This window comes from Drosophila elegans, unplaced genomic scaffold, assembly GCF_018152505.1.
Source record: "Drosophila elegans isolate 14027-0461.03 unplaced genomic scaffold, ASM1815250v1 contig_814, whole genome shotgun sequence".
In the NCBI taxonomy this organism is placed as follows: domain Eukaryota; kingdom Metazoa; phylum Arthropoda; class Insecta; order Diptera; family Drosophilidae; genus Drosophila; species Drosophila elegans.
Genome location: NW_024546167.1, coordinates 710,819 through 731,740, shown reverse-complemented (window position 1 = coordinate 731,740; position 20,922 = coordinate 710,819). Strand labels below are relative to the sequence as shown.

The 20,922-nt window shown below is 36.9% G+C and overlaps 3 protein-coding genes across 4 annotated transcripts; 1 reads left to right on the top strand and 2 right to left on the bottom strand.

The window, feature by feature from the left end:
• Positions 1–380: 380 nt before the first annotated feature.
• Positions 381–11,160, bottom strand: LOC108142128. Its single transcript, XM_017265824.2, has 3 exons — positions 10,885–11,160; positions 5,349–5,534; positions 381–993 (listed from the first exon to the last, which is right to left on the bottom strand). Exons 1-3 carry the CDS (start codon positions 10,952–10,954, stop codon positions 770–772), a joined length of 480 nt encoding a protein of 159 aa, XP_017121313.1. The 5' UTR covers positions 10,955–11,160; the 3' UTR covers positions 381–769.
• Positions 11,161–14,359: 3,199 nt separating this feature from the next.
• On the top strand, positions 14,360–18,627 carry LOC108142129 (intraflagellar transport protein 80 homolog). Its single transcript, XM_017265825.2, has 6 exons — positions 14,360–14,633; positions 14,701–15,157; positions 15,635–15,862; positions 15,925–16,304; positions 16,980–17,507; positions 18,015–18,627. Exons 1-6 carry the CDS (start codon positions 14,497–14,499, stop codon positions 18,610–18,612), a joined length of 2,328 nt encoding a protein of 775 aa, XP_017121314.1. The 5' UTR covers positions 14,360–14,496; the 3' UTR covers positions 18,613–18,627.
• Positions 18,628–18,795: 168 nt separating this feature from the next.
• On the bottom strand, positions 18,796–20,781 carry LOC108142131 (glyoxylate reductase/hydroxypyruvate reductase). Of its 2 annotated transcripts, XM_041710585.1 has the most exons (5): positions 20,453–20,781; positions 19,965–20,375; positions 19,348–19,685; positions 19,159–19,284; positions 18,796–18,921 (listed from the first exon to the last, which is right to left on the bottom strand). In XM_041710585.1, the coding sequence occupies exons 2-5, from the start codon at positions 20,363–20,365 to the stop codon at positions 18,803–18,805; spliced, it is 984 nt and encodes a 327-aa protein (XP_041566519.1). In that variant the 5' UTR covers positions 20,366–20,375; positions 20,453–20,781; the 3' UTR covers positions 18,796–18,802. The 2 variants fall into 2 exon arrangements, with proteins under 2 accessions (XP_041566519.1, XP_017121315.1); XM_017265826.2 differs by having other exon boundaries at positions 19,965–20,781.
• Positions 20,782–20,922: the final 141 nt, after the last annotated feature.

Sequence of the window (20,922 nt, the reverse complement as noted above, 5' to 3'; positions counted from 1 at the left end):
TGTCGATATGGTTAATATTTTACCTTTTAAAATTTTAAAAACCTAAAGGTTTTGCTTTCTTTAATAACATTAATCTATAAAACTTTGATTTATTAATATTAATTACTTATTAATTTACTTAGACTTTTCTAGATTTTTAATTTTATGAATATAGTTTTTATGTGAAATTTAAAGTTATTTTAAGGTAATCGTTTTATATTCCGTATCCTATCATAAACCTATTAAATCTGAAAAATTTAAAACACAAACTCCCTTTCCTTGTTTTTATGGATTTATAAAATGCAATATATTTTGTGGATATGGATTTTATAGCAATGTTATATTTATTATCCTTCCAAACCATCATATTGAATGTTCTAAAACCTTAATAAAATCCATTCTTTTATACCATCTAATTACGATTTTTTATTTACGTAGAGGCAGCACCCGAAGGTTCTTTCAATTACAAGTACAATAATAAAGATATTACAAAGATGTACAAATTACAACAAAGTTAAGTGTGATCGAGTGTCGAATGATGGGCTTTGAGTTGTGATTACGAGTAATTGCTTGATTTCCGTGGGCGGGTGAGGTGTGATAGTGACGAATGGGTGACCCGATGGCCAGTGCATTCGGTGTCTCCAGTGATTTGTGCGGATTCGTGAGGGCAAAGTGACTAAAAACTCGTTGCAGAAATTCAGTTAGGTCCGGTCTGAGCACCGAAATTCCCGGCCAGCACTTTAACTTCAGCTTGCAGTCCCGTAATTAAGTCCGGGCCGGAGCCGCATGCTCATTTGCATAGCGGCAAGTGCCGGAATGCTGCCACCAGCAGGGGCAGTGTCAGGAGCAGGAGCAGCGGGGTGGAGCCACTGCCGCCGTTGCAGCCGTCGGTGGTGCAGGTGCGGCAGTAGACGGTCTTTATGTAGGACGAGGTCTGGTCGTTGGCGCACTTGTCCGCCGAATCGTCCATGTCCTCGTAAAAACAGGAACGCGAAATCACCCGCTTGCCATAGACTGAAAAGGGAAAGCATCGTTTAAATATTTTCATTTGAGCATTTTAATTAATGTCTGTGTCTCTCTGTGTGCGCATTAAATTTAATTTATGTGAACGTGCCGGCGTGGGCAGCGTATTCGAGTCATGAAAAAATCTCTGAAATGACATTTCAAATTGCTGCAAGATGGAAAAAAAAATCCGCAATGTGGTCATAGCTTACGAGCCAATATCTAAAGCTGTAATACATAAAAAGCAGGATCACCCAAAAATAAAAGCAAAAAATGAACAACCTTTTTTGAAAAATAAGCAGCAAAACGATTGTGAAACAAGAAAGGAAGCAAGCTTCGGCAAGCCGAAGTAAATGTACTCTTGCAGCTATTTCACAATGGAAATATTCTTGAAAACATATAAGTTTTGATTTATTTGCGTATATATTAAAAAACATTGAACCTATGATGATTTTCAGCTCAATTGTTCGACCGTTCCCATGATATCGTTTTCCGATTTGAATAAAATTAAAAGCTTTATTTTGAAGTACCAAACTATTACTATATCAAAAAGAAATAAAAAAAATTTTTTTTTAAATAAGGAAGTCAAATTTTTTATATATATATTTTTTTAATATTTTGATTGCTTCCATGGGAGCTACATGATATAGTATTCCGATTTTGATGAAATGTAAACCGTAAATCTGAAATGTATAACAATTACTATATCTCAAAGAACGAAAAAAAATGGATTTTATGGCTATTTCAACACAGGCAAAACAAGAACTTTATTTTTGTGTACAATTCCTGTATTAGATTTCAGTGTCTAATTGTGTGAAATTTTAGTTTTTGGTTCGTTAATACCGCTATCCAATTACGAGAATTTGTGAATAGCAAAAATGTATGTATAAGACTTCACAATAATATTGATTTAATTATTGATTTTCGCAACAAAGAAAGTATTGTGCGGAGGTTGTTGCTGACCCCTTACAACCTGCAAGGGGTTCAAGGCAACTAATGTTTAAGTCCGGCAAAAAATCGACGCAAAATGAGGCTGCGCAGCCTGCGAAACGCACACGATTCGCCAAATCGTACCTGAAACTCGACGAAACCAGTGACAATTTGCAATCAGACGGCAAATGAAAACCAGAAAGAGCAAATCGCGCAAAAAAAAAAATCACAACAAATTACGTGTTGTGTGTGTGCAGCAAATAGAACAAAACGACAAACTACCACAAAAAGTTTCCAATGGAATACAGCAAGAGCGAACTTTAAAAGCCGCTCGAAATGGTCAAAGCAGGCCATTTTTGTGATTGGCTAAGACGGTGGACAGTGGGCCACAATCGGGCTAATAAAATTGTTGACAATTGTCGCCTTATCACGGCCGTCGCATCAAACAAGGCTCAGAACCACCATCAGAATGCAGCGGCCGCCGTGTGTGCCACATTGCGCATACGCCGCGTGCTCCGCTCGCCAGAGCAGCGCTGCCAAAAATGCCGCTTGGACATTGTCTACCGCACACTCAGTGTAATAAATTTAAATTTTAATTAATTTAATTGCTTTTGGCTCGTTTTGTATGTTTAGTGAAAAAATTGTTACAGCAAACAGGGAAAATCAAAGTGAAAATGAATATACTACTTTTGTAGTACACCGAATTTATTTTACTCTCGGGAAAACTTGTAATTGGGGAATATAATGTTATAAATATAACATTCTACTGACAATACTTTAATCAGGTTCAGCAAATTTAAAAATGAGTCATTTGATAATAGACTTATATCATAATAAATTTTTCCCAAGTTCGTTTAAATTTTAGGCTTTAAACTGTAAAAAATGGAACTTTCCCACAGGAAAAATAAATCTATAATTATTATTGAAAAGCCAATTGCGCAAACACATTCAAGCCCAAAATAGTTAACATGTTAAGTACAATTTATATATCAAATATTGACGTTATATATCTTTTCCTTTTGGTTTGAAAATTCCCCGGAGAAAAGAGCCAGAAATAAGCTGTTAGCCGCCAAAAATGGTCCTAGGCCGACTAACAAATTTTTTTTGGTCTGGAGCCAAAGCAACTGGTTGCAAAATATTTGCGGGCGCACAATAAAATCAACAACCTGCAGCTAATTGCTTGGCTTCATATTTTGGCATTATGGAATACATTTTTAATTTGACATTTGCCAAAAAGTTAGCCACTCGTTTAAGCTGAACTTCATAAGCAATTAATTTAACGGCAAATAAACAGCCAGATGGCAACAACAAGTTGCATCGCCTAGTTGCATTTTATTTCAGACACATTCTATTGCCGCAAGCCCCGGTTTACCCCTCCGTCCAATGGACTCGTAATTGAGCGCTTCACGCTGTGCAACAACTTAATTAATTTATATGTATTTTGTGTATTTTTTCCTTAGCCCGTTCGGCCCGTATATTATGTATTTTGCGCACTACAAGCGCTGCTCATGTAGCTCGGGGACCAAAACTCAGTCAGAGATATAGATATAGCGACGGTTGAGAGTCTGCAATTGCAATTTTAATTGCCAACTGCCAAGCTCAAATCTTGCAAATATTCGCCGGGCCAATTTGTAGACGCATGATTGCAAAAATTTAATGGTGTTCATTAATTGGCCATAAGAAATGGCTTTAATGCGACTCAAGAAATCCCAGCCGCCGCTTTTTACAAACAGCTTTTGATGGGTCTCAAATTGCCTTGATTTAATTTGTAGTACTGTAAGTAACTATCTTGCTGATAGGTTTAGAAGTTTAGAGCTATTAAAAATGATCTAACTTTACCTCAGCTTTTTGACTTTTAAACCATTTACTAAATAACTTTGTTAATAAGTCTAAAAACTGACAAGTTTATAATTAAATAATGGCCTTTGTGGCGGCTTTAATTTGTATTTATGTAATTGTATTATTAAAATGAATGCATTTGACTATACCTATAAATTACGGCTACGCCATATTTGTATGCATTGTTAATAAATTTTATTGTTTATTTCTATTTAAAGCTTTCAATAAAGTTTTTCCAAACGCACTTACATCATTTAAAGTCAACATATTTTGTTTTCATGGTTTGACTGACCCACATTAAAATCGGAACCCGACTCGGCTCGTCTGCCGGTTGACAAATTTATGCGCTGGCCAACAATGCAAAGTGAATTTAGATCAAAATGTAACGACACGGATCGCTTGACGAATTTCATTTTGCTTTGTTTTGATCTGTTTTTCTTGTCGTCATATGCAAATGTACAAATTGTTTTGGCCACAGACAACAATAAAACTAGCACTAAACCAGGCGGACAACATAGTAAAATCGGACTTGATAATGCCGAAGCCCACCACGAAATATCACTCAAACGCCCCGTGTGCCGGCTCTTTCTCCACATAAATTTGCCGTAAATTAGCGGCACATGCAACTGCAACTGGGGGCCAAAATGTCGCCACTTGTCTTTGTTGCTGTTGTTGCCGTTGTTGTTGTTGCGCCGCCCGACCACCAGCCACCAGCCACGCCCCCTTTGAACGCCCAGCAACAGCGGCAGCAGCAGCAGCTGCAGTGTAGATCTGAGCCGTTCCATTGGCAATTGTTGCTGTTGTGTCGCCGCCTGCACTTGTTTTGACTTTGTCAGGGCAATAAATTTCAATCTTGTTTGACTCTCGACCACAGCCGGGTGTGAGTCGCGTCGATCTAGCGATCCTAGCCCACAACAAAATCGACAGTCTGAGAAAATTACAATTGACATCGTAATACATTCCATGTTTTTGGGAAAGAATTTTTGATTTGATTTCATTATTTATCTGAATTTAGCCTTGTATGACAGCCTTTTAATAATAACTCATTTACTATTTGATGCACATACAATTCTTCTTTTAATATATATGTCCACTTTTTAAGGTTTCATGGTTTTGTTCTATTTAAAAAGAAAAAAAAACATTTTCAAACATTCACTAGTCATTTAAATAAAAAAAAACGAATTCATTATGTTATATATATGTTATATATTCTATGTTTTATAGTTGTGCCATTTTGTTTTTTATTTGCTTGCTAAAGACAACATTATTTTATTCCTGCCTGAAATATTTATTTTAAGTAAAATATGTATTTAAGTATCCAGCTTTTTAATGAATATATATTTAATTTGGTTTTCAATAGTGTTTTTCACTAACATCGTCTGCTTTGTTTTCTAAATTTGTATGGACCATGGAATGGTTTTTTTTTTCAGTGTAGCCTGTCCAAAGACCGCACAAGCGGTCACAACAATGCAAATGCAACGGGTGCACAATTACTCATGCTGTGGATTTTTTCTTTTTGAGGTTCACTGACACTAAGCGTAATATGTTGGTTTGTGGGCGTGGTAGGGGGAGGTGGAGGGTTTTGGGTTCGATCTCACCTTCCTGGACGAGTTTTTTACAGACGGGCCGCGCATTCACCGACTTTGCGCCCACCGAATAGGTGCAATTCACATAGCTCCAATAGCGCTGCTGCTCAGAAATGGTGTCCGGCAAAAAGGGATCGTTGCAGAATTCTCCGTTTGAGACGTCCGTCGAGCAACGCCAACAGCGCAACACGGCAGATGCTGAAATGGGTAGTAAACATAAATTAATTGAGGCATTTTCAATTCATTGCAGGGCAAAACAAAAAAATACCCAACACATGCTTTCTGGCCTGATCAATTGAAATTCCTAATTGGCTAAATTTGTAAGAACTATTTCATACATTTCGAAATCAATTGAGTTTGTAATGCGCTATGGGTTAAATTCGGTTTATTCAGCTTTGAAAACAGTTGTGGTTAACAAGTGGATAATGATGTAATACCAGGTAATTTAAGTAACTCTTAATAAGCATTTCTATATTCTTTAACTTAAAATGACTTACATTTAATTTGACTGTATTTAATATTTTTTGTGAACTGGTTTTGTTATTCTGGTGTGTTTTAGCTGGCTCAATCAGACTTTTAGCCAGCTAAAACAGACCAGAATATTTTGAATATATTTAAATATTGCTTATAACTAATTTACCACAATTTGAACTTCATTTATAATCCCAAAGCTTATCTTAACTGATTTGCCATGTTGCACGGACCACCTACCAGCAAAACGAAAATAAAGTAACTAACAAATTCTTGCTTTCCGAATCCATAACCGTTCGACCAATGAATCGCATACCATCATAATCAAATGAAATAGCCGCTAAGCTAAGCCATAATTTCCTGCTGCGTGCGATGCCGTTGGCGGAAATCTTTGAAATATCGCCGAACAGCCACTAGTTTCAGTCGGGAGCCTTTCGGTCGAGTTATTTATGCGACAGGCTATGGGGTAACTGCCTTATAAAAGTGTCAAAAAGTTCAGCTACGGCTGGTTTATGCGTGCGATTAGCCACTGCGACTAGTGTGTAAATAATTATTTGATTAAACTGAGCCAACGATTGTTAAATGCACCGCAACAAAAATCTTTCTAATATCTAATACTCTGGTCAAGGGTGAATGAGAAAATATTGCAGATATTATTGGTGTGAACTAAGATAAGTGATTTTGAAAATACAAGAACGAAGTTTGCCAATCGGTAAATATTGTATTTTGTTTTGTTTTATCTTAAAGAAAAGTCAAGGAAATATGTTAGATTTTATATAGATATTCTTTTTGCGTGTGGTTTTGAGAATGGTTGAGTGATGATGATGACTGCGGCTGTGATGGCGGCCATAAAACTCGTTTCTCTGGCCAATTTAAACGTCAAACGTTAACGTTCGGGTTAAATGCACTTAGCCAACACTTTGAGGTGCGTTTAAACGAAAGCCTAGATAAGTCGAAAGGCGGTAAAGGGGAGTGGGGAGAGGGGGGAAAGGGGAACGGGGAACGGAAAAAGGCCGGAGAAGTGTGCCAACGCATTGGCCGAAAAACGTGTTTTCGGCCAGCGACCGCATTTGGCCATAAACAACCAGCATAAACATTGCAATTTGCGTTCGATTCGCATTCGCATTGGCAGTTGGCAATTCCACGCAATTGAGAGTCATGGGCCGAGAAAAACAGCCGCGAAAACTGCCGCGAAAACTGCGGCGTAACCAAGATGGAAATTATAATCATTTACAATATATTGAAATTAATTGACAGTTGAATTGTCAGATCGTTTGCAGAATTGTTTATTTGCGCGTCCGCTCGAAGTCGGTGGCAGTTTACTAATGGTAATGACTGTAATTCCATGGAAACTGAAAATTGATATTGTGACTGTCAGTGGTTGTGGTTGCATTATGCCAACCGTTGTGGCAGCCGCAGCCGCAACTGCCCGCCAAACATGGTCAAAAACATACGAGTCCGAATCCGAAATCGAATCCAAATCCGAGTCCCATTCCGAATTTAATTTGGGCCCGAATGGTGGCCGCTAAGTGCGTAAGTATTTGTTGGACGAGATGTTTTCGCCGATAGTTTTGGCCATCGGAATTTGGCTTTAATCATCGTAGCAAAAAATTAGCAGGCAGGTAGGAAAAAGTTATGTCTCAAACAGTTCTTTGTAAACCCTTACTCATTTAAAGTAATATTACATAATATTAGACCCTCAAATGCATTTGTGAATAAATTTATTTGTCAAAATATATTCGCTTATCTCTTTCCATTAAAATATAGGAAATATTATTTAGTTGAGTCCATTTATCTAGGTTGTATTATTATGTCCTTTTAATTTAAAATACATTTTGTTGAAGTGCTAAATTTGTTATGATAAATTATATGATACAAAAGTTAAAAATATTTACTTCGTAAAATGTATGTTCTTTCCCTTATATTTTTCCATTTAAATATTACAATTATTTTTCAAGCTTTAGATTATTTCCATTATATGCCATTAAGCTGTCAATGGTTCAATGCTGTTAATAGTTTATTCCTTTTTATAAATAATTAATGACTATGTATATAAATAAGCCTTGCCATTTTGCACCACCCACAATTTGTACCCTTTTCTGGATATTATTGCTGCCCTTTTTAATGCATTTCCAACTCTGTCAGGCCTATAAAATTGCTAAAGTTTATTGCCCTTTGCGAGCGTATCGGCATATGGAATTGCAGCATATACCAGGCCGAAAGTACAAGACGTCAACAATGGGGCAAAAAGTTTCCCACACAGCGACCATTGAGTTTACATGCAATTTTTCCATTAAGCTCCACAAACTTGAGGCGAGCTGCAAGTTGGACTTGCAACATTTGAGATCTGCCCCCAAACATCTATAATACATTTGAAACCCTACGACTTTGCCCCCAAAGAAACGTGTTGATTGTCAGCCCTTTTTTCCACATTTCCCCCTCAAAACTCCCACAAAGTGACGTCCATATCGCAGCGCATTAAACTTGGAAACTTACGAGTGTGTGGAATTTACTTCAGAGGGTGGGTATACAACTCTGTGACCCTAAAAAGTAACAGAGGTTCGGTTGGAGCTTCGATAGAAAGTTTCACTTTGCCTTGGACCGACATGCAATCTCAGTTCGTTCAACTGTGAAAATGCCAAATGCAAAAACCCTGTCGAACGTTTATCAAAATTGCAGCACATTTGTCCCAAATGCCTAAATAATTAGCTAGATAGGTGGTTATTCAAAAAATGTAAAGGGAAGGGCTATGGGAGTGTATTGCCAAGGCAATTAACATTTTTCTTAGATTTCATCCACGAACAGATACATTTTATTAAGATATGTCGTAATCAACGCTTAGATGTTTTAAAATACATGGTATATAAAATGTTTACTGCTGTCACTATACATTATTTTTGTACAGCACTTAACGCATTTAATGCATATTTTACAAAGTATTCTAAAACAGATATACACTATATAGAAAATGGCTCAAAATTGTGAAGGAGAACTGTGCAATCTTATAAGTTAAATTACATATATGTATATTTATTGGTTCAGAAAGTACAAACAAATATCCACTACATCATCATTACATTTTACGGCAAAAAGTTATGGTTTTATTTTTCACATTTGTGCAACGTTGTGTCATTAGCATTCTTGTGTTGAGCAATATCAAAAAGTTTATTTCGACTCATTATGTGCAAGCCTTGGTCTTAAAAAAACACAAGTAATTTAGTATTCAAAATATTGCATGTTACTTATAAAATCAAATGTATTTAAAAGAATTAAGTCGCATATTTCTTCGATTGATTGGAAACAGTAATGAAGACAAAAAAAAATTAAGAGTTTCAAGGCAACAATTTTTACTAAGCATGGTTCTTTAACAAGGATTCAATATTGATACCAAATCTCTAATCGAAAATCGTTTTCTTCGATTTGTTGTTACAATAACGCAATCAATAATAACTACGCTAGCTCGTGTGGAAAGCATTACTTGCACATTCTCAGATTGCAGTGGGTGTGTTTGGCGCTGTTAGGGACTTTAATTTTCATTTTCGAGCTGACTGCGTTTTGTGTTCAAGCAAATTGCAGTGAATTAGTAAGCAACTGAATGGATTTAATTAGGCTAGGCACAGTCAACAACAACAGCGGCTGATTATTAATTAAGACGATCTGCCGACTGCGATGGCGAACTGACATTTAAGATTATGCGAAGGTTAAGGCTGGATATGCCTCATCGAGTATCTGACAAGCAGATGAGCTGTTTATATTAGCTTATATAATTACATGTACTCGGCCATACCCTTATTTTTTTGATTATTCCTATATCGTACTAGTTGATCTAAGCTTAGTCATTTTTATGGAGGTGGACCTGAGTGGTCAGTTTGGTTTAATGCCAATCAAAGTTGTCATTTGCCGCTCCCACGCAACATAAACACAAATAAACTTTTAATTGATGACATGACGAGATATGTGGCACGCTTTTTCATGGAACATTTCAGGTAAGTTTGAGTAATTGCCGAGACATCAAATAAAAATTCTTTTATGCCTCTTTTTTGCGTAATGAAGAAATTTCCAGCCATTAAGTGAGAACGGAATTTAAAATTTCTCCACATTTCCCTCCGACATTTACCTGGCTATTTATAATATTTATTTCGCTGCATTTTTAAGGTTGAGAAAATATTTTTGTGCTCATTACGTTCGAACGTTGTGCGTTCAAAGTTAAAATAAACACAAATGAGCCGCGGGAAAATATCGAACAAGTGCGTAAATAATACAAAATCATGGAAAATAATAAATTTCATTCTCTTAAATTTCAGCGGTTTTAAGAGGATTCCAGCTTTGCAGACAATTACTTTGATAATGCAAATTATGCCAAAAAGTTCACACATATGGCCATGCATTTTAAAAATTCTATCAATGAGGTCAGGCAGGAAAAACAATTGATTGCAAGAAATAATCATTTAGTATTTACAAGTAATAATCAGAGTGCGAAAAAAAAAATAATTTAAAAATAATAAACAACAAACGTAATTCGTATAATGTTCCGCAAATGTATTTTATTCTTTTTCACTTTATGATTCTTTAAATATTCGGGGCAAAACTTTAGCAACCATATTTTTAGAGTAATTTAATTTGTTTTTGAAGAAGTACAACTTTAGTGGAAATTCAATTTCTACTTAACGCCTTTTACTTAGCTTTGGTGTGTATTAAATTTGCTATTATTTATTTGTGTTTAAGAAAAAAAAACAATATTTATGCGAAATAATCAGGAATTTAATATACATTTAAAATAGAAACTGCGCTTTTTTCAATATATTCAACATTTCTTTAATACAAATTTTGCAGTCTTTCAGCTGCTGTCAAATACTTTAATCTGACTGAGTTTTCCCCCTATTTTCCGCATAAGCGAACCCTTTTTGATTTGGTTCAGTGAACTCCAGCTAGCTGTTTTTTGCACATTTGAATGAGAAATCACGCTCACGCACTTAAGTTAGTCGAAGCTACCAGAAAGCCCCACCCATTTTGACTAATTAGCTGCAATTTCATGCGAAGTCAGTGCTGGTGGAAAAAATGGGGTCCTGAAACCCACCTGTATTGAAAAACATCAGCAGGGATAATAGGCCCAGTAAAAGGCAGCCTGTTGAACCGTAGGATGTCATGTTTTTAATTTTTTCTTTTATTCCTTTGTTGAAACTTAAAGGTATTTCACTGCACAACCACTGCACTTTAAGAGGGGTTTTAAATTTTTGTATTTCTTGTGGCTTATTGTATTCCCAACAAATATTAGCTCTGCGCGATTTTCCGAACACGCATGCGACCCGTTGACAAACTGACTGCGAACTGAACTGAAACGAACTGAAGCTGAAGCTGAAAACTGAACACTGAACACTGAATACTGAACACTACGCGACAATTGAACCAATAACAAAACGAACCCAACCCCAACGCACACGAATCGCCATGAGAGAGATCGTTGAAAGCGAACGGTTGAAACGGCCAGCGATTGAAAGAGTGCCGCTTTCAACAAGAAAAAGAAATCATTTTCGGTGGGCCAAGGGGGGCTATTTACTGTTGCTTGGACTCGGATTGGGTTGAGTGGATTTGAGTGGTGCGACGCTGGGTCGGGTTTACGAGTTTACTGCTCCGCGATATGGCTGCACTTTTTTAATGGTGCCCGCAAACACTTGCAGTTTCAGTGGCAACGCAGTGGTAAAAAATTAAAAAAATTTTAATAATACGTTTTATTTGTAAAATCAATTGATTGAAACATTTACAAACGTTTAAGCTTAGTTTAACATAGTGCAATCATTTTTTAAGTAAGCTAAAAATGTTTAGGAAACACTCACAATATAATTTAACTTACTATATATAATTCAGTATTGACAGTGATTTACCAAGAAAAGCCATACCTATATGGTCATATTTATATAACCACTTCACATAGCAGCGATAATTTTTCCAAAGCATAATATCTTCACAAAATGTGTAATCAGTCATCCCTTTACAATGATTCAAATCATCTCGTTAGGAAACTAACTGTTGATGTATGATTCATTCTACCTTAGATGAACTACTTCTCGGTGCAATTTATGTATCTTGACCCACTGTGCGCTGCACTGTCGATGCGTTTTACCACACCATTTGACGCCTAATGGCAGCCACCGTCGCCGTTTCAATCGTCATCGTCACTCTTGCACCCTCAGACATTTTCTGTGCAATACTCACTTCGATTCGACCATCAGTGTCGCCCGTCTAATCAAGTGCAACTCTCTGATAAGGAAATGAATTCGAGGGAGGAGGAATATTTCGTAGGGGACAAATTGGCTTTGCCACCAAAAAACGTTGCAAGTACTTAATGCTTTTCCAATTGAAATCGGAAAGTGTGGGTATATTGAGGTTTCGTCTTTCATTGCCTCTGCGGTTGAGTGAGTGCGTTCGAATTTAATAAAGTTTGTTTTGGTCTTGGATTAGTCGCCAAAAACTGGAATTTTTTTACGACTTTTTGTGGGAATAAAACCAGTGCGAGTCAGTTATAAAAACGTTTTATTAGATGCATTTTATTTTAAAAGAGGAAAGTATAAACAAGTTTAATATAGCTTATAAGCTTAACGTAAACTTTAATTTCGTTTCAAGATTTGGTTTTAAATCTATTTGGGAGGATCATTAAAACATATAATAGGTAATTCTGTTCTTGAAAAAATAAATAAGCTACGTTGTATCAGTGATATATACATATATTTCAAAACTTTTTTAAAAAATAGAATTGGATAAAAATCATTAAAACACTACAAATATTCAAGTAATAACTAAAAATACTTTTGGTCTTTATTTTTCTTTTAGTTTCAACCACTTCTCCAAATATAAATGTAGTAATAACCAAAAATACATTTAGTATGTTGTTCTTAGAAATTTCATACAATTATAGAATAAAGTTTTTGTAAGACCAATTGTAGTCCAAAGCCAAGACAAGTGGAATGGCCAGACAAATAATCGCCTAAACACTTCCACCTCAATCCCAAACAATCCCATAGAAAATCTATATGTCGTTCGATTTACTCAAATCCGTATACAAATTTTACTGCAACACAAATAGAGCGACAAGCACAATAGAAATTATAGTACTTGGACATGAAAAATGAGTTGAGAAAGTTCATTGGACATGAAATATGTCACTTTTGGCTAGAAAATCCAATAAACTACGCCTTCTACGTTGAAATTGGGGTATGATAAAGCAAAACCCTATAGAGTAAGGCGAAGACAACCATCCACTAGATTGATTGTTCTTAGTCCAGATATACAAGTCCAAGAAAATTGAACAATGACGTGCGGGTTCCCTTAGGGTACTTTGCATGATTAGTCAGATTTTTTCCGATTTATTGATCAAATTCCATTGTTGGCTGCAAACAAATTAGAAAATAATTGAAGCCAGCTCCAGGAAATCGATTAAGAATAGTTCAGCTTACTAAGAACTTATGTTGGTCATTATGCTGAAAGCGATTTAGGAGCAGCAATTAACATCTAAAGGTGTATAGTAGTTAATATTAGAGAAATTCAATAATTAAGCTGATGAATTGTCTGAAAGATTCTCAATCCATCGAAATTATATTTAATTCGATCTTGTCACGTATCAGCATTTCCGTCAGCCAAATCTTGTTTGCTCGAACAATTCTCATCTGCGTCTCAGTCACTGAAAATGATTATGACAAATCGCCGCTGAAAACAGTTTCGCTTGCTTGACTAAATCACTTTGAACAGCAGCTCATGTAGTGACGATGGGCACCAAGAGGCTACTAAATATAGCCTCAAAATTTAAATTGTGCTGTGATGGTCCGATCATAACTAGAAATACACCAATCGCAAGGTATTAATCTGTATAACTGTAGTTAACTGTAGTTAAAACAAAAACTTCTGAAAAACCATGAAGCATTCGACTAAATAAATACACTTTTAAAAAAGTTCTTATTCGTCACTGGCATTTTTATTACAGGTTGCCTTAATTATAGGTTGGTTGTTATAGCAACTCCCAAAAAATGTATTGTAGCTCAGAGCACTATTTATCTGAGACAATTTGCTTACAACGTTCATTAAAAAAGCGGAAATTAGTAATTGCCTGACTTCAGAAGTTTAATTTCTGGCAATTAAAAAATGTTCAACTTAAAGATGCCAGAAAGAAAAGTAAGTTACTAAGTATGAGAAACAATGTAATTATAATTAGTCGATAATAATGTTAGTATCATGTCAATTAAGTGAAATCAAAAGACAATAAAATAGTAAAGTTACGATTTTATTTATGTAACTGAATAAAACAAAACTTGCTTTAAAAGGTTGAAGTCCATCTTTTAGGCATTGCTAAAATGGTATTACTGTAATTCCGTTAAAAATAAAATTTTATATACTATTAAATTCACGAAACACAAATTAAATAAATCAATGCAATCTGCATAAATTATAATAATAATAAGTTGTGTTATTTTTAGTATATGTATGAGCCATACGATAAAGAGATCTCAAAAAAAGTTGCTTGGGAAATTTGTAAGCCAGTGAATCACGTAGGTAAACCACCCTTTATCACAACCATTTAGCCAATACTAAAACCCGATCGCCATGGAAACATTAAACTATAAATTCCGCTTGACAACCAAACTTCGTAGCCCAAACAAAGACAATAGTTTGGTTTTTAGTTGTGAAAAATATTATCGGTATGAAGTTGCGAACGCGGGTCTGCAAAAAAGACTCTATAAAAAACTCAGAGGTTCCAGAGGAGGATAGCCGTAAGACCACAAATTATCCCCTGAGTTGTGTAGATTGGAGCAGCAATGAGGATATCTATTTTGTGAGGTGAGAGGACTTTAGTAAGCAGGATTAAAAAAATAAAGAACGCTTAATGTTACATTCTTTCCAACAGCGATGACCACCAGATCTTCAAGTGGAGCGATGTGAGCCGGGACTCGGTAGAGGTGGCCAAGTTGCCGGATGACTTTGTGCCTACGGATCTGCACTGGCTTCTGCTGGGCGGCAGGAGCAGTGGTGGTGGAAAAGGCAGCGACACTTTGCTGATTTGTAGTAATGACGGCCGATTCGTAATACTAAACAAAAGTGCCCGTGTGGAGCGGAGCATTTCGGCCCATGGAGCGGCCATAAGCTCTGGCCGCTGGAGTCCCGATGGAGCCGGACTATTGACCGCCGGCGAGGATGGCGTGATCAAGATCTGGTCACGATCGGGAATGCTGCGATCCACGGTGGTGCAGAATGAGGAGGCCATCCACTGTGCTCGCTGGGCGCCCAATTCCACCTCTATCGTCTTTTGCCAGGGCGGACACATATCCATCAAGCCACTTGCTGCCAACAGTAAACTTATTAGGGTTAGTATATAGGAAAAGAATTTTTAACTTATGAGTAGCAGAGCTTAAGAAAAGATTTATTACAAATTGTGTTAGTTCTTTTACATTTAAAGATCCCATACAGTCATGGAATGAATATATGAATTAATAGTTTTACAATAATTTTAAAAGGAGATATGACGTTACGTCAGAGAAAGTAATATAAATATTATATTTAAGATAATTTATGTTTGAATTTTAATAAAACATAAATTTAGTAATATTAGTAACGGCATTTGAACTACGATTTATTTTTCGGTCTCCCATTTTAAACGATGGATCGTCATTTTTAAATTTGATTACAGCTGAGATAACACAGATCAATTTTTTTATTGCAACTCTTGAGAATAAAAAGAAACTAAATAAATTCTTCTCAATTAAAAATGACCAGAGCAAAGTAATTTCTATCCAGGCTTAAAAATAATTAGTTAATTTCATTACTTATTTCTCCCATTTTAGTGGCGTGCCCATGATGGCCTGGTGCTTTCGCTCAGCTGGTCCACTCAATCCAACGTGATAGCCTCCGGCGGCGAGGACTTTCGCTTCAAGATCTGGGATGAGCAGGGAGCAAATCTTTTTACCAGTGCCGCAGAGGAATATGCCATTACCAGTGTGGCATTTAATCCTGAAAAGGATTACCTATTGGTCGGCACATTCAATCTGCTCAAATTGTGTCACAGCAGTGGGGTGAGTTCTCATCAGAATTATATGATTCAAATTTCTAAAATGCCGATGAATTTCCATTTTAGTGGTCCTACAACAGCGCTCGGTTCCCAACCCCTAGTGTGGGTTCCTTCTTCAGCCTTTCCTGGTCAGCCGATGGCACTCAAGTTGCCTGTGGCTCCTCCACGGGTCAACTGATTGTGGCCTATGCCATTGAGCAGCAATTAATTTCCAGAAACCTCAAGGCGACCAGCAAAAGCCGCAAATCAATTGCCTTGAAGGACATTGCCACTGGCACTCAGGATGTCCTGGATTTTCCCCAGCGGGTGGTTAATTTCGCTCTGGGCTATGGGCATCTGGTGGTGGCCACCACCCATCAAGTACACATCTATAACGAGAAGTACATCAATACGCCTATTATTATCGATGGCAGAAACGATACAAGGGTCATTGAAGTGGGCAAAAAGTGAGTAGCATAATGTTTAGTTGGTTTAGTTATTTAATTTTGTATATATTAAGGCCTGAAAAAAAATATAAGATTAAATATACAGCAATATTAGAGCACTAATTTCCAAATATTATCAGTTTACATGACCAAATTCAAAGCAAAAAAATGACAATAATTAATAAATAATTAATAATTAGTTGGTTTAGTTATTTTATTTTGTATATATTAAATATAAAATTAACTTAAAGCATTATTAGGGCCTAATTTCCAAATATTTTCAGTTAACATGACCAGATCCAAAGCAAAATAAAACAATACAAAAATTGAAATTATTTGTTATTTATTACATCTATTACGAGCATAAGGAAAAATGTGATACGTATGTGAAACATGTTAGTGAGAAACTCTATAGTTTATATATATTATTTTTTGAACTAGAAAATCAAAACAACAAATAAATAAATACAAAACGCAAAAAACTACAGGCAGTAGTTTTAATAAGTATTAAGGCCTTATTTTTAACGTCTTATCGAGAAATTTTTCATACCCAATAGTTTAAAATTCATGTAAAAATAGTTAAGTTTTGATGACAATTTCTTTTTGGGAATACATATGTACTAGGAATTTTTCTTATTACTTTTGTGCTTACTCGATTTATATTTAATTGCAAATACAATTTGTTTCCTCTTTCAGATACTTTATGATCTTGGATGCCTCATCGATATGGGTGTACACCTATACGGGTCGTTTGCACCTGAATCCACGCTATCCCGGCTCCCAGGCGCAGATTCCCCTGCTCACCTGGCGCTCACTCTCACTGGGTCTGGATGTCCTGGCCATTAGGGATAATTCCGATATGACTTTGCTGCACCTGTTCGACCTAATACCAGGTGCCTCGAGGCAGTACGATCCCCATTCACTGAGGGCCAAGCAGCAACTGGCCCAGATTGCAGCCTGTCGAGCGGGAACTGCCGATGATCAGTTTGTGGCCTTCATCGACGCCAATCGGGAGCTGTTTGTGAGTGAGACCCGGAACCTGAGTGGCGAACGCACGGATGAGATCTACAAGATAGGCACCCAATTAACCGCGATCAAGTGGGCCAGCGAGACAAACATCCTGGTGGGTGTGCACGACTCCTGCTACAGCATCTGGTATTGTCCCGGCGAAGGGGCGGCTGATCCCACGATAATTGCCCTGACCACTGTGACTCTGGATACGGCGTGAGTACAAAAGATTGCCCGTAAAAATAAATAACTTTAAAAACTTTTATTACTCTATTTAGGGACTTCTTTTTTGAAAACTATAAAAATATGTGTAATATATATAAATGAGTTATAAATTCGATGCATGTTTTCATTAATGATATATGATTTTTCCCAGCTTTTCTGTTTTACGCCATCAATTTACATCTTTCCAAACACTTTAAAGATTTCTTTAGTGAGAGTTCTTTATCAAAATTTGTATATGACATTTTTCTGGAAACTGGCAAAAAAACCTAAAACTGTTTGGAAAAAATATTTAAACAAGAATCGGTTTCCCTGCTCTTGTGGTTTAAAAACAGTAAAAATCGTCATTGTTCCAAATATTTTTTTTAACAAATATAATTTGTTGTGACTAAGGATGGGAATAAGGGAATAATTTATATATATAATATATTGTATTTATAAAAGGACTAATTGCTAAAGTAATATAATAAATTATTTTAATTTTTTTTTAACTTTTTTTAGTGAATTTGGCAAGCATATAACCCTTGAGAGTTTCGAGGACGCGGTGGTCACATTTCGCTGCGCCGGTGCCCTGCTCCCAGTCAATGTGAACATCTACTGCGAGGTCCTGCATCGCGCTCTGCTCGAGGGCCAATGGCAGCAGGCGCTGAAGATCTGCCGGATGGGCCAGCATGCCAGCTTGTGGGCCACCCTGGCTGCGGTGGCCACCAGGAAGCACCAGCTGCAGATCAGCGAGGAGGCCTACGCGGCGGCCCTGCAGATCGACAAGGTGAGCTACCTGCAGCACCTGAAGACCCTGACGCCCTCGAGTGCCGAGCAGATGGCCGAGAACTCACTGATGCTGGGCAGGATGCTGGAGGCGGAGACGATCCTGCTGCATGGCAAGAAAATCGAGCAGGCGGTGGGTCTCTCCCTGCGGATGCACAACTGGCGAAGGGCCCTGGAAATCGCCCAGAAACATAGGACGGAGGAACCAGACCTGATGCCGCGGGTTCTCCACGAGAGAATCAAGTATCTGAAGGCCCTGCAGCGCGAGGAGTGGGATCCCCTCTACCTGCCCCATGTCGTCAAGAAAGAGGCGGATAGTCCAAGTGAATAAAAGATGTATTACTAACTTATATTTTATTATTATCTATCTGTTGCCAAAGCAGAAACATTATTACGAATAGTTATTAAAGAATTTCTATAGCTTTCAGACTGAAAGTTTCAGTAACTTTTTGGTCCTTTGATCCTTTTTCAAACAATTACCATATAAGGTTTATATTATAAAGGTACATCTTTATTGCTTTTTAATAAGCGGGTGACAACATAGGTTCACCAGCCAATCCTCGAAGCACATTGAGCGAGGCCAAAGTGGCAGCATCGATGCGCGTTCTCTTGGTGGCATAGCCCACATGTGGAGTGACCACTGTAAGGGAAGAAAAAATAAGTGAAGTACCTTATGATAATGGGACTAAAAAGCTAAGAAACAAAAATTCAAAAGAAAATATGGGAGCGATTACTCTCTCTGTTTACTTTCTTGAACAAAAATATGTTATTTGACCTTTAACTTCGACAAAAAGGTCGTTGAAAAATATGTTTAGAATTTAATTAATAAAAAACTCCAATTGACTAAAACCATTTAAAAAAAGCTAAGACTACTCACCAACATTATCTAGAGCCAGTAGTTTGTCTTTGGACGGAAGAGGCTCTGGATCCATAACATCTAGGCCAGCTGCAAATATTCGTTTTGATTTGAGGGCATCATAAAGATCATCCTGGTTGACAATTTCTAAAACAGAATGTAAACTTACATAAAATATTTTATATAATAAATTGTTATAGTTATACTTACTGCCTCGTCCAACGTTGATCAGCACTGCTGTTCTCTTCATTCTATTAAATGCGCTGGCATTGAACAAGCCCTGGGTTTCCTTTGTCAATGGTGATGCAATGACAAGAAAATCACTTTCCGCCAGGAGAGTATCGAAATCGATCTTCTTGGCGTTGAATTGCTCCTCGATTTCCTTACTCACACGATTCCTAGTGGTGTAGAGCACTCGATCGATATCGAATCCGGATAATCGCTTGGCCACAGCCTGGCCAATGCCTCCAAAGCCATAGAATCCCACGGTGGAGCCACGAATGTCTTGTCCCAGCAGCCAGTCCAGATGGTCTTTATCCCAATTGTCACTTAAATGTATAATTAAATATAATAGTTCAATAAATTGTGGGAAAGTAATTCTTTCGTAAATGTAACTTGTATCACTCAGAATAGGCAATAATGTTATATAAGTTAGTACATCTTCCTCTTGATGAATCACATTGATTGCATCCTTCTTGCTCAGTCAGTTTTTAGATTTATCGGAAAATATTCTCAGTCTTGTAAATTACTCAAAATAGTTTGATAAGGCTAACCGATTTTTGATGAAACAAAATTTTTTTAATATAATCGTAGAACTGATTTTTCACCTGTCTATCTTTCTTCGACCCTCCTGAAATCTACGAGCTGCAGCGATTAGTAATCCCACGGCCAGATCGGCCACCGCCACAGTTAGCATCGCAGGAGTACTGCCCAGTGGAATACCCCTCTTCTTTAGCTCTGGGACATCGACATTGTTGATTCCCGAGGACATGGTGGATACCGCTTTGAATTGCGGACCAGCGGCATCCAAAATTTCAGCATTGAGGATATCTCGACCGCCCCAAATGGCAGCGTGAACGCCCTTGATCTTCTCCAGAATCTCGAGCCTGTTGTTGGGTGGTTCGCTTTCCACTTGAAGGATTTCGCATTTCTCCTTTAGGACTTCTAGACCCTCGGGGGGAACATCAGTATGCGCGATCAGCACTTTGAAATGCTTATTTGCTAACATTTTCGGGGCACTTTAATGGCAAAACAGATATAATTTGATGGTTAAAATAATTAGAAGTGTGATGACAAGCACTTGGTAGATAATCACCGTATGGATATTTCCGAAGTACTCTCTCTTCTCTCGTCGAAATTTAATAACGAGCTTTTTGTGGTAGCTCTTACTTATATTCTCGTAACTCTGTTTAGAAACTCTTAAATAGCTAATAATAATATTTTTTAGCACTATAGTTTTCAGTGGCTCTTTTGTTTAACGACTGACAAACTATTAGCTCTGGTGGCAGACTTTTATAGAGTACTAGATAATGGAAGCACTTATCACCTGAAAAACTGACAACGAAATGCATAGAAAGTTTTTATAGTGAACTTTCTATGAAAAAATAATAGAAAATAACATTATATTTTTGAATTTAAAAACATAAATATAGATTTGTTCAGCCACATTATGTGCGGTTACAACTAATATTAAAAAGACTTAGATCTTCGAAAAATAATTAATGAATCCTTTTTAATTTTGCTTGCCTCAAGATTACAAAAATAAAATTGTAAACAAAAATATTG

What these genes read in the sequence shown, in the direction of transcription:
- LOC108142131 (XM_017265826.2), bottom strand. Translation starts at nt 20,365, where the DNA reads ATGTTAGCAAATAAGCATTTCAAAGTGCTGATCGCGCATACTGATGTT. An exon ending in GGTCGAAGAAAGATAGACAG is followed by an intron (nt 19,686 to 19,964) that starts GTGAAAAATCAG and finishes TATACATTTAAG; the next exon opens with TGACAATTGGGATAAAGACC. An exon ending in ACTGGCTCTAGATAATGTTG is followed by an intron (nt 18,922 to 19,158) that starts GTGAGTAGTCTT and finishes CTTCCCTTACAG; the next exon opens with TGGTCACTCCACATGTGGGC.
- LOC108142128 (XM_017265824.2), bottom strand. Translation starts at nt 10,954, where the DNA reads ATGACATCCTACGGTTCAACAGGCTGCCTTTTACTGGGCCTATTATCC. An exon ending in GCTGATGTTTTTCAATACAG is followed by an intron (nt 5,535 to 10,884) that starts GTGGGTTTCAGG and finishes TACCCATTTCAG; the next exon opens with CATCTGCCGTGTTGCGCTGT. An exon ending in TAAAAAACTCGTCCAGGAAG is followed by an intron (nt 994 to 5,348) that starts GTGAGATCGAAC and finishes TTCCCTTTTCAG; the next exon opens with TCTATGGCAAGCGGGTGATT.
- LOC108142129 (XM_017265825.2), top strand. Translation starts at nt 14,497, where the DNA reads ATGAAGTTGCGAACGCGGGTCTGCAAAAAAGACTCTATAAAAAACTCA. An exon ending in GAGGATATCTATTTTGTGAG is followed by an intron (nt 14,634 to 14,700) that starts GTGAGAGGACTT and finishes TCTTTCCAACAG; the next exon opens with CGATGACCACCAGATCTTCA. An exon ending in GTCATTGAAGTGGGCAAAAA is followed by an intron (nt 16,305 to 16,979) that starts GTGAGTAGCATA and finishes TTCCTCTTTCAG; the next exon opens with ATACTTTATGATCTTGGATG.